Source organism: Pinus tabuliformis, chromosome 7 (genome assembly GCF_031772625.1).
Source record: "Pinus tabuliformis cultivar Carrire ecotype Pingquan chromosome 7, CPIR1, whole genome shotgun sequence".
NCBI lineage: Eukaryota > Viridiplantae > Streptophyta > Pinopsida > Pinales > Pinaceae > Pinus > Pinus tabuliformis.
Genome location: NC_142293.1, coordinates 1,653,554,206 through 1,653,567,186, shown reverse-complemented (window position 1 = coordinate 1,653,567,186; position 12,981 = coordinate 1,653,554,206). Strand labels below are relative to the sequence as shown.

Genomic DNA, 12,981 nt, shown 5'->3' with positions numbered 1-12,981 from the left:
TTTCATTCGAGACTTTCTGTGACCAATACAAAGGTGGAAACTGTAGTATGAACCCTCCAAATCATAACTGAAGACTAAGATAAGTAATCTGTCCCTATTTTTCTGCTTAGGTTGGTAATCTGCGTTTTAATTTGGGTTTGACTTTACTCTGCCTATTTAAAAACAACCAAATTTTTATAATTAATATCATTTGTAACTTTGGGAGCACTTTCATCCATGTTACCATAAATGAGTACACGTTTCAAAGAGTCCTCGTCAGGATATGGATATGTTTCATTTTCCCCCAAATATATAACCCATTGACTAAGGCAAAGAAAATCTCGGCACCCCACTAATATTTGCACTCAAATTATAATTTTAAATGGTCCAACGTAGTCCCTTTGCAATCTTTAGAGGGCGCGCCACAAGATATGTGACATCCTGGCTGTGAAAAATTAAAATATGAAAAAATCATCTCCCTGCATGCGATCTTGTCATCAGTTCTAATCCAGTGATCTCTGACTGCCACGTTACATTGGTCATTTAATAAAAACAACCTTTAAACTAAAATTCTGCCAATTTCAGCTCATGATGACAACTGTGCTTATTTTTTGCATGGTGATGTTTGCGTTGAGCCACCAAAGGAACAAGATGTCATTGAATTTTGGCGCAAGAGATTTTGATAGTTTTTTCAGAGCTGTAGCATTGTGATTGTTCATATTACCATGCATCGGATTCTTTTTTACACTGTTATGGTCTGAAACTAATCCTTGAATGCTTCCAACAGAATCTCCTTGCTGCATCTGCTGACTTTGCAGGTTAGAAGAAATCTGACGAGGGAAATTGTTTAAACTTGCAATTGGCCCCATATTATGTTCCCGACTAAAATCAATCAAATCCTTCATGCTGTTTCACAACCTCAGATATCTGTAGGCACCGGACATATCTCTTGGAAAAACCAAGGTCATTCAGTGACTGCGCTTCTAAATTCCGTGCCAGCTGACGCCCAGTTGTTACAAACCTGAATTAGATTTGATCACGCGCTAAAATAGCTTGCAGAGCCATTGTTTTGTCGTTGAAGCCAAAACAACTGAGTCCAGGCGAAAATCTGAGCCTCTAAATGAACTGTAAGCATTGGGCGATACAGCAAAACTTGCAAGCTAACAACACCACAATCATGCTAAAATCTACTGAGCAACCTTTAGAAGCCTACTTGCGAGATTTGGAATGAGTTTGTTTGAGTTCTGGTTGCATGAATATAAACAAATTTTTGCTGGACTGAGTGCGTAGCGTGCTATCCCAGTGCGTAGCGCACTGCCCGGTGCGTAGCGCACACCTCCAACGCGTCGCGCACCTTCCAGTTTCCAATTTTGAAAACGAGCTTAATTAGCCCGTCCAATTTTCAATCATATTTCTCAGCGTCACGTTACAAATGAGAATTGCAGCTTACCTTGAAGTAATAAAATTTTCATGCACAAAGTTGAGGGAATATTTACGAGTCTTTTTGGAATTATATGGTTTACTGAACAGATCTCCCTCAGGTAGCCGAGCCATCTCATTCTGATAACCAGAGCACTCTTCTCCTATGAACTGTCTCAGATATTCCTCAAATTCTTCATCAGGAGCCAAGCGCACACCAAAGACTTTCGCAACTCCAGCCAACGAAACATCTGAATGAATAGGTCCAACGCCGCCAAAGATAAACACCATGTCACTAACTTGAATCTGTTGTTCAACTGTTTCAGAGATAGTATCAATATCATTAGGAATTACTACCCGATGAGTGACTGCCCAGCCTATGGAATATCTGAATTTTTCTTTATCACCAGATAAATTGTTAATACACAGCAACCCATTTGGTACTGTATCGTGAATGCTTCCAATTGAAGTATATCCTTGATCATAAAGCGTGCAATATGGAACTTTGCATGCAAGAATAAAAGCCCATACATCTCTGTATGACCAATCCAAGATGAGATTCACTCTCATGAAAGGTGGCCATCCTTCTGAGCTTGGGTAGAATTGTTCTTGACCAACCCAAGATATGTATTCTGAAAATTTTCATTCCCTCGCCTGTGCTAATATACCGCATTAGGGTCGCCTATACGGGTACCAAGGAAGATTGCTTTGACAGGCTTTTCCTTTAGCAGTGCCTCTAAACCAGACTTAAAATCAAGCCGAATAATCTCCATCTGCAAGTCATAGGTTTCTGCCGTCTCGTATGTGAACGCATTGATTTCTCGGAATGCCCCCGGATTTTCAAAATAGATTGTCCTTATTGGATGCTTCAATTTAGAGCATACATGTTCACTACCTCCATGTTCTCCCATTTCAACAGGAGCATATCCTGCCCGTAGAAGAGGCAACAAAACCGTAGAGTCCTTCCCACCACTGAAACTGAAAGCAACTTCATCAAGCAATGATGACAGCCCTTCTCATGCTCTTTCTCAAAGAAAGCTCTAAAGTTTCAGAACGGCATTCGAGCTCCTTGCCTCGTTTAAATGCCTGTAATGCTTCCTCACCTTTTCCTTCTTTCTTAAGAGTATGATATTTCTTTTTCTCCTCCTGGGCCTGCTGCCGAAGTTCCTCAGGTGTAAAGGAATCATTCTCATCATTGGCATGGAGAGCACTTTCCTTAAATCTGCTCTGAAAAACATCATGCTTTCTATCGAAAAATTTCAATAATTACATATTTGAAAACACATTTAACGATTTCTTCTTCAAAACAGGGTTTTGAAGAAGAATAAATCTTGCATTGATAACCATCTTGAAATATAAACTCACTAAACCTTCTTCTAGCCTGTAGGAATCATTTGACAAGTTTGAAGACCAACTATAAAACCTTGACTCTGAAATGACTCTTTTCTGGACCACAGTAACATCAATGAATGACGAGAAATGAACCTTGGAGAATTTGATTGCAGCGGGCTGACAAGACGGAGTCTAACACCTGTCATTGATGAATTACTGGATGAATTTCATGGATCAATTTACTTCACCAAGTTGGATATTCGTTCAAGATATCATCAAATCAGAATGAAGACTGAAGACATTCTGAAAATAGCATTTAGAACTCATGAGAGTCATTATGAATTTTTGGTCATGCCTTTTGGCCTTACTAATGCACCTTCAACATTTCAAGGTTTGATGAATTCAATTTTCAAACCATTCCTTATAAAATTTGTGTTAGCATTTTTTGATGATATACTAATCTACAGCAAGTCTTGGAAGGATCATGTTGAACATGTTGACAGGGTGCTACAACTATTGGAGGAGAAACAATTATATGCAAAAAGATCCAAATGTTTCTTTGGAGTCCAGGAGGTGGAATATCTGGGTCATATTGTATCTCATGAAGGAGTTAAGGTAGACCCTAGAAAAATTAAAGCCATTAAGGAATGGAAAATCCCCACATCCATAAAGCATCTGCGAGGATTTCTCGGGTTGACAGGGTATTATCGCAAGTTTGTTAAGAATTATGGGAGAATAGCAGCACCTCTAACAACATTATTGAAGAAAGATGCATTTTCATGGACTCCAGAAGCAACAAAGGCCTTTGAACATCTTAAAGAGGCAATGTGCCAAGCACCGGTCTTAGCTACACCAGACTTCACAAAAACCTTTATTGTGGAATGTGATGCTTCAGGAAATGGAATTGGTGTTGTTCTAATGCAAGATGAAAGACCCATTGCGTTTGAAAGTCATCCAATCAAGGGAAAGTTTTTAAGCAAAGCTATTTATGAGAAGGAAATGTTGGCAATACTCCATGCACTTATGAAATGGCGACCCTACCTAATGGGAAGACACTTCAAGGTAAAAACAGATCATGATAGCCTTAAATACTTTTTAGAACAAAGATTATCCTCTGAAGAGCAACAAAAGTGGGTCACAAAGATGTTGGGTTATGACTTTGAAATCATCTACAAAAAAGGGAAGCAAAATGTGGTGGCAGATGCACTCTCAAGAAAGGATGAGGATGTGGAAGCATTGTTGTGCGCCATTTCTATTATCCAACCAAATTGGATAAACGAAGCAAGGGAGGAATGGAAGAATGAAGAAGAAGTGTGGGCACTTATTCGAAAGTTACAACAAGATTCCAGTACGTCTGATACATTTAGCTGGCAAAATGATTCATTATGGTACAAAGATCACTTATACCTATGTAAGAATTCCCAGCTAAAACAAAAGATTCTTATGGAATTGCACACTTCTCCCTTAGGAGGGCACTCAGGATTTTTAAAAACTTACCACAGGGTTAAGAAGGAATTTTTTTGGGATGGCCTTAAATCAGATATTCAAAAGTTTGTGGCAGAATGTTTGGTTTGCCAACAAAATAAAGTTGAAACAATTAAGACACCGGGTCTATTACAACCTTTATCCATTCCAAGCCAACGTTGGGAGGAGGTTTCAATGGATTTTATCACAGGTTTACCCAAGTCTGAGGGAAAGAGTGTCATCATGGTGGTAGTTGACAGACTTACCAAGTATGCACACTTTTGTGCATTATCACATCCATTTAAAGCCAGTACAGTTTCTACTGCATTTATGGAACAATTCAAAAGCTACATGGAAACCCAAAGATTATTGTAAGTGACAGAGATCCCATTTTCACTGGAAATTTTTGGACAGAATTATTTTCTTGTCTTGGTACTCAGTTAGCTCATAGCTCATCTTATCATCCTCAATCTGATGGGCAAACTGAGATAGTAAACAAATGTTTGGAAGGATATCTTCGTTGCTTTGTATCTGATAAACAGACACAATGGGTCAAATGGTTGCCTCTGGCTGAATGGTGGTATAACACTTCCTTCCATACAGCAACAAAAATGACCCCATTTATGGCACTTTATGGGTATCAACCACCATCCATCACATCATATTTAAGAGAAAATTCTAAGGTTCAAGCAATGGAACATCACATTGAACATCAACAACAAGTCCTCCAACTCTTAAAGGATAACCTTGTGTTGGCACATAATAGAATGAAACAACAGGCAGATCAACATCGCAGTGAAAGAAGTTTTGATGTAGGTGATTGGGTATTCCTACGGCTACAACCATATAAGCAAATTTCCCTCAAGCAAGCTAAGAAGGATAATAAATTATCACCAAAGTATTATGGTCCATACAAGGTGTTGCAAAAGATTGGTACTATGGCATACAAATTGGAGCTTCCTGCAACTTCTCGACTGCACCCAGTTTTCCATGTTTCACGTTTAAAGAAGGTTATGGCGACAAGCTCCCAGTTCAAACAATATTGCCAGAACTTGACGAGGAAGGAAAAATTATATTGGAACCGGAAGCAGTCACAGAAACAAGAACTTGACAGCTACGAAATCGATCAATTTCAGAGTATCTTATCAAGTGGAAGAACTTATCCGATGAAGATTCCACATGGGAGGATGATAATTTTATGCAGAAGTATCCAGAACTACTCAAGCGTTGAGGACAACACATTTTTGAAGGAGAGGGGCATGTTGGGTCCCTATAATACTAGTGATTACCCCATTACTATTGTAGTTATACCCCTTATTAATATTGTTGTGCCCCTATTGCCCCCATATTGTTATTACTGTGCCCCATAGAATCCCTCTATTGTTATTTTTGTGGCTTTATATTATTATTGTTAGGTCAGCTGGATTATATTGTGACTCCTTAGACTCCTATATATAGAAAGGAGGTTTTTTCATTTGAATCATCGAAGAATTGTTCATTTATGTAATGTAAAGGAGCTTGCCCCCTCGAAGAGGTTGAATTCTAAGGCGTTGATCTATCTTTTCTATCTTTTCTTGAGCTGGTTCATAACATTGTTAGGTACTTCGACATTTGCAACAAGTAAATCAATCAAACATATAGGTCAACAAACTTCCAAATGTTTCATATCTGAGTTTTCTCCTTGCTTCCTGGTGCACACCTATTCCAAATCAAATGACGTGTGTATAGCTCATTACTTGCACACATAACACCTTGACCTCCATCTCCTTATATAGATTTAGCCTTAGCCAATACCTTAGGTCAATCCCTTAGTAATGTCGTTGGTATTCTTTGAAAGGATGAAATAATAGTTTCCACACCCATTATTATGGGACAATACCATGGTAATGACCCTTGGTATCCAAAATACCATGGTTTGGATTTTGTACACAACTTTCTGTTGTAGGACCAGCATATGTACACAACCCTTATTCATAAGATATGTGTATACTTTCTCAAACCTCACTTTTAACATTCATTTATCTTTGATTTGTCATTTCCCTATTCATACCATTTATAGCATTTGCATGACCATCATGTTGATATCTTTATCAAGTAGGTTTCCATCAAGGACAACACATTATCCATAATGCCAATAATCTCCCCCTTTGGACTTTACACCAACCACTTTGGTGTTTGGTCATCACTTGTGAATACCTACAAACACACCTACAAATACCAAGACTTCTCACCAAACATTCTTCTCTAAACACCAAGCTTCTCTCCCCCTTTGACATCAATATAGACTTCTTCTTCTAGATCCCCATTTAAGAATGCACATTTAACATCCATTTGATATAACTTAAAGTTATGAAAGCTTGAAGATGCAAGAAAAATTCTAATGGATTCAAGTTTGGCTACATGTGAAAATATTTCTTCAAAGTCTATCCCTTCTTGTTGAGCATATCCTTTACATACAAGTCTTTATTTGTTTCAAATTACTTCTCCATTTTCATTCAGTTTGTTCTTGACTACCCATTTTGTCCCAATTACATTTTTATCATGAGGCCTTGGTACTAATTCCCATGTATGGTTATTTTTTATTTGATCAAGTTCTTCATGCATTTCCTTAACCCAACATTCATCTTTTCTTGCTTGATTCACATTTTGAGGTTCAATTGTGAATAGTAAGGCCAAGTGACTAGAAGTTCTAACAAGAGTTCTTCTAGTCTTTGTTCATGCTTTCTTTTCACCTAGAATTTGAGATTCAGGATGGTTTTTCTTAACATACCTTGATGGAGTCTTTTCTAATGTGTCTATATTTTCATTTCCTTCTTCTAATGCTTCTCCTACAACCTTTTGGCTTGTGGTAAGGAGAGGTTTGTCATATGTTGGTGCTTTTGTTTTGGTACCTGTGGATGCTTCATCAATCACAACATCTATGCATTCAACAATATTTTGAATCCTTTTATTATAACATTTATATCCCTTGCTTCTAGAAGAATATCCAAGGAGGATTCCTTCATCATCTCTAGATTCAAACTTTCCAAGCTTATCATCATTTTTCTTTATGTAACATTTTCTTCCAAAAAATCTAAAATGTTTAACAGTTGTAGGCTCACCAAACCATAGCTCATGTGGAGTGTTATCACTATTTACTCGAACATAAGCTTTATTAAGAATATCCATGATTGTATGTGTTGCTTCTCCCCAAAAGGTGTGAAGTGTTCCTGACTCATCAAGCATGGCATGCGCCATTTGTTGGATTATTTTTTTCATTCTTTCTACCACTCCATTTGGTTGAGGAGTCTTAGCTATGGAAAATTGTCTTTTGATGCCATGTTGTTCACAAAAATTGAAAAGATCACCTTATATATACTCTCCTCCTCTATCAAATCTGAGACATTTTATTTTCATATCTAACTCATTTTCTACCAAAGCCTTAAATACTTTAAATTTATCAAATGCTTCATCTATATGTTTTAGTAAGCCAATCCATCACATTCTCATAAAGTCATCAATGAATAATATGAAGTATTGTTCACCATGAGGAGACTTATTTCTCATAGGACCACATAAATTAGTATGAATAAGTTCAAGTGGCTTACTCAAAGTACCTTCTTTAGGTTTGAACTGAACTCTGGTGTGCTTACTAAATTGGCATGATTTGCAGATGTTATTTTCAGTGGAGAGATATTGGGAAAGTCACGTACTGCTCCCATTCTCCTTGATTTATATAGTTGAGAAAAGCTAAGGTGTCCCAAACTTTTGTGCCAAAGCTAGCTTTCTTCAAATTTTCTCAAATAACAATGCTCTTGGGTGCCTTCTAAGACATAGACGTTGCTTGGAATTCTTGTTCCCTTTATTATGATCTTACTTGTATCCATATTTCTTACCACGCAATTCTTTGATCTGAAAACAACTTCATTCCCTTGGTCACACATTTCACTAACATTAACAAGTTATGTCTTAATCCATCAAAAAATAATACATTTCCAGCCTTGACATTTTTCTTTAACAACACAGTTCCTTTTTCTTTGATAGCAGCAAGTGACTTATTATAGGTTTTAACCCCGTACAAAAATTACCTGCATATGAATTCTAAAACACAGAAAATAAATAATGCGAGAGCAGATCACATAAAACACATATACATAGAGATTTTCCCCTGGATCCCAAAACCGGGACTACCAGCTTGATTTTTCATTATATTCCTTTCAATGTTATAATACATATTTATACATGCCGAAGCATCCAATACCATGGACCGAAAACCATTGCGTCCAATACCATGGACCGAAAACCATCGCGTACAAAAAACATGTGTGAAAATCATGCACAAAACCATAGGTGGGTCTGCCCAACCTAACATAGGGTCCAAAAACAAAATTTTCCAGGGCGCTGCCCCGGACCCCATAAAGTGGGGTTACAGGTGCCCCTCAAACCCCCTGTTAACTACGTGGAAAGAATATAACACAACCCAACATTCTCCCACTTGTTGTTTTCTTTCCACAAGGGGCCACAAGAGAGCTTAGTCATTTTTCCAGCCCTGAAATGCCCATTGTCTCTCTACACCAAGAAAATTTCTCAGAGCTCACAGATTTTTTCAATGCATCTGCAGTATTCTTCAAAGTGTCCACCTTTACCAGCAACACCTTTTTTTCTTCTATCATATCCCTCACAAAGTGATACTGAACATCAATGTGCTTTGTCTTATAATGATATGCGGGGTTCTTTGCCAAGAAAATTGCACTTTGGCTGTCACAGTCTATCCTTATAGCTTCTTGTACTAACCCCATACTTGAACACAACCTCTGCAACCAAACTGCTTCCTTGCTTGCATGAGTGGCTGCCATGTATTCTGCCTCTATAACTGACATTTCCACTACAGATTGTTTCTTACTCATCCAAATGACTGCACCTCCAAATAGGTTAAACACATGCCCACTTGTAGATCTTCTTTGATCCAGATCTCCAGCCCAGTCTGCATCAACAAAGCCATGAATATCCAACACTCTGTCCAATCCTGGTCTTCCTTGGTAGCACAAACCATATTCACTAGTGCCATGCAAATACCTGAAAACCCGCTTCACTGCTGTCCAATGCTCCTTCCCTAGTTTTGACATAAACCTGCTCAATACTCCCACTGCATGTGCAATGTCTAGTCCAGTACAGACCATTGCATACATCAGGCTACCGACTGCACTTGCATATGGAACACGGGACATGTCCTCTTCCTCTTCTTGTGTCTTGGGACACTATTCGGCAAATAACCTCACACCTACAGGAATAGGAACCTTCACCGGTTTACTATCCTGCATATTAAACCTCTGCAATATTGTCTCGACATACTTCCTCTGGTTTAACCAGAGCTTCCTCTTTGCCCGATCTATTTTAATTTCAGTGCCCAAAATATAGTTTGTAGCACCAAGATATTTCATGTCGAATTTGGAGGACAATTGGGTCTTCAAATCCTGGATAACTTCTTTGTCATTTCCAACCAACAACATATCATCCACATACAAGACCAAATAAATAACATGGTCACAAATTAATTTAAAATACACATAGTGATCTACTTTGCTTCTGGTGAAGCCAAGTCCCCATATAAATGTATCAAATTTTTTATACCACATCCTTGGTTACTGTTTTAACCCATATAGAGACTTCTTTAACTTACATACCAGTTCTTTCTTACCCTTCACCGCAAAGTCTTCAGGTTGCTTCATGTAGATCTCATCTTCCAAATCCTCGTGAAGAATTGTTGTCTTCACATCCATCTGTTCTACCTCAAAATCAAAAGCAGCAACAACAGATAAAAGTAATCTAATAGAAGTTACCTTGGCAACAGGAGAAAAAATATCACCAAAATCAATTCCCAGCACTTGGGAATAACCTTTTACTACCAACCGAGCTTTGTATTTCTCCACTTTTCCTTCTGCATTTATCTTCTTTTTGAACACCCATTTGTTACCAATGGGTTTCCTTTCAGCCGGCAAATCCACCAGATCCCAAGCCTCATTTTTGTGTAAAGATGCCATTTCATCAACCATGGCCTCTTTCCAGAGTTTTCCATCCTTTGAATCCACTGCTTCCTTCACAATTCTGGGATCATCATCAGTAACAGACAAAGCAAAATCTGAACAAAAAGCAGATGGACTATACCTTTCTAGCTGCCTTCTTTCTCGAATTGATCTTCTCACAGTTGGAGTTTGTGGCTCTTCATCTTCTGATTCCTCCTCTGCTATAGAGTCTGATTCTTCCTCCTTTAGCTCAATCTCTATCTTCTCAGGTTCCTTTGGTTGGAATTCATGTTTAATAACATCCTTCACTTCTCTTAACACCACATCTCGGCTGTACACAACCTTCCTTGTTACTGGGTTCCAAAGCTTATAGCCCTTTAAACCATCCTTAGACCCAACAAAGATGCACTTTTCAGATTTACTATCTAACTTGGTTCGTTTCTCCTTTGGAACATGTACATATGCATCACATCCAAATACCCTTAGATGTGAAAGAGAGGGCTTCTTACTAGTCCATACCTCTTGTGGAGTCTTATCCTCCAACACTAATGAAGGTGACCTGTTGACCAGTAACATGCAGTATCCACCACCTCTACCCAGAATTCTTGTCCTAACCTGGCACCACTGAGCATGCTTCTTGCCCTTTCCATCAACGTCTTGTTCATTCTTTCTGCAACTCCATTTTTTTGAGGTGTATATGGAGTAGTCTTCTGCCGTGCTATACCACACTTCTTGCAAAATTCTTCAAATTCGTTACTACAAAACTCTCCACCATTATCTGTTCTCAACACCTTTATCTTCTTCTCTTTCTAGTTTTCCACTAGAGCCTTAAATTCCTTAAACCTATCAAAGACTTCAGATTTCTTCTTAAGGAAATATATCCATGTATTCCTTGAGAAGTCATCTATAAATGATACATAGTACACAGACTTACCCAGTGATGGAACCTTTACAGGTCCAAACACATCACTGTGCACAAGCTCTAATATATGTTTCACCCTCTCACCACCAGAGGGGAAACTCACCCGATTCTGCTTCCCGTATACACAATTTTCACAGAAAACAAAATCCAGAGAGCTATTACTCATACCTTCTACCATACCTTTACCATGAAGTATTTGAAGGCCCTTCTCTCTAATATGTCCAAGCCTTTGATGCCACAGCATGGTCTTTTCTCCAGAGACCACTATATTTTTTGCTCCACTTTCAGGAACCACGGAACTGTTGCACCCATCAACAACAGTGCTACCTTGCAGCTTGTACATAGTTCCAATCCGAACTCCCCGCATCAATTCCAATGCTTCCCGAACCATCTTGTAGGTATCCTTCTTGAACACTGTTTTTACACCTGCATCATCCAACTTGCTAACAAAAATCAGATTTCTGGATAATGCAGGAATATGCAGAACACCCGAAAGTGTTCTAACCCTTCCACCTTGCAGCTTCAACTTTACTTTTCCACGACCAATGATTCTAGCCTTCCTGTCATCCCCCAAGAAGACATCACCACCATCATATTTCTCATATTCACAGAACCACTCTCTATGGGGAGTGAAGTGAAAGGATGCACCTAAGTCAATCAACCATGCCTCATGATCTACATGCGTACTTGAAGAAGCCAAGTACACATCCCCACCTTTATCTAAGGTGGTTTTCGCCTTTGCAGAAGGAGCCTCATCAGATCCCTTTCCTTTGTCAAGAGCTTTAGATTTATAGTCCCTTTTGAAATGGCCTTTCTTTCTGCATTTCCAGCACACCACCTTTACAGGTTTTCCTGGAGATTTAGATCTCACTCTAGATTTAGATCTCCCACTCGATGACTTATTTTTGTTTCTGTTCTGGGACCGTCCTCGTACAAACAAGGCATCACCATTTTGGCTTTCCATATTTTTCTGTCTCATCTCCTCCATTAGCAAGGCTGAGACTATTTCATCAAACTCCAAGGCAGTTGCATTGCTACCTATTGCAATAACCAGACTATCCCACGAATCTGGTAGAGAACACAACAAACTAATGCACTTATCTTCATCTGAAATTTTAATATCAACAGATGCTAACTGACTTACGACAATATTAAATGCATTCAGATGCTCTGTCACCGAGTCTCCATCTTTCATCCTCAGGTTATATAGCTTTTTTCGCAGGAACAGTTTATTCACCAGAGACTTAGATTGGTACAAAGTCCCTAACTTGTCCCACAAAGCCTTCATTGTAACTTCCCCTGATACATTCAGCAATACTGAATCTGAGACACACAATCGTATTATGCTCTTTGCCTTCCGATCAAACTTCTTCCATTCTTCATCGGACAATATCGCTGGTTTAGTACCCAGATCTATCGCGATCCATTGATCTTTATCCACCAACAGATCCTCCATCTTGAGTTTCCACAACTCAAAACTCTGACCATTAAATTTCTCGATCTCTATCTTTCCACTACTCGCCATCTTCTTTCACCACCAGAATCAATCTCGCAGATCTCCCACTGAACAGGGTCTACCACAGGCCCAAGTGAAACCCCTCAGCAACAAAGGTGTCCCCTTGAAGCCAAACCTGGCTCTAATACCAAATGTAGGTTTTAACCCCGTACAGAAATTACCTGCATATGAATTCTGCATACGAATTCTAAAACACAAAAAATAAATAATGCGAGAGCAGAACACATAAAACACATATACACAGAGATTTTCCCCTGGATCCCAAAACCGGGACTACCAGCTTGATTTTTCATTATATTCCTTTCAATGTTATAATACATATTTATACATGCCGAAGCATCCAATAC

General features: G+C 38.7%; 1 protein-coding gene across 1 annotated transcript in view; it reads right to left on the bottom strand.

Annotated features, from left to right (window-relative positions):
• Nucleotides 1–867: 867 nt before the first annotated feature.
• Nucleotides 868–12,981, bottom strand: part of LOC149254790 (bifunctional cytosolic FAD synthase/FAD diphosphatase-like) — a 14,686-nt gene continuing 2,572 nt past the window's right edge. The window contains exons 2-5 of the mRNA XM_089454838.1: nt 2,502–2,625; nt 2,068–2,410; nt 1,430–2,017; nt 868–1,000 (exon numbers count right to left, since the gene is read on the bottom strand). Of these exons, the coding sequence (XP_089310964.1) occupies nt 868–1,000; nt 1,430–2,017; nt 2,068–2,410; nt 2,502–2,625 (1,188 nt within the window). The remainder of the gene's footprint in view (nt 1,001–1,429; nt 2,018–2,067; nt 2,411–2,501; nt 2,626–12,981) is intronic.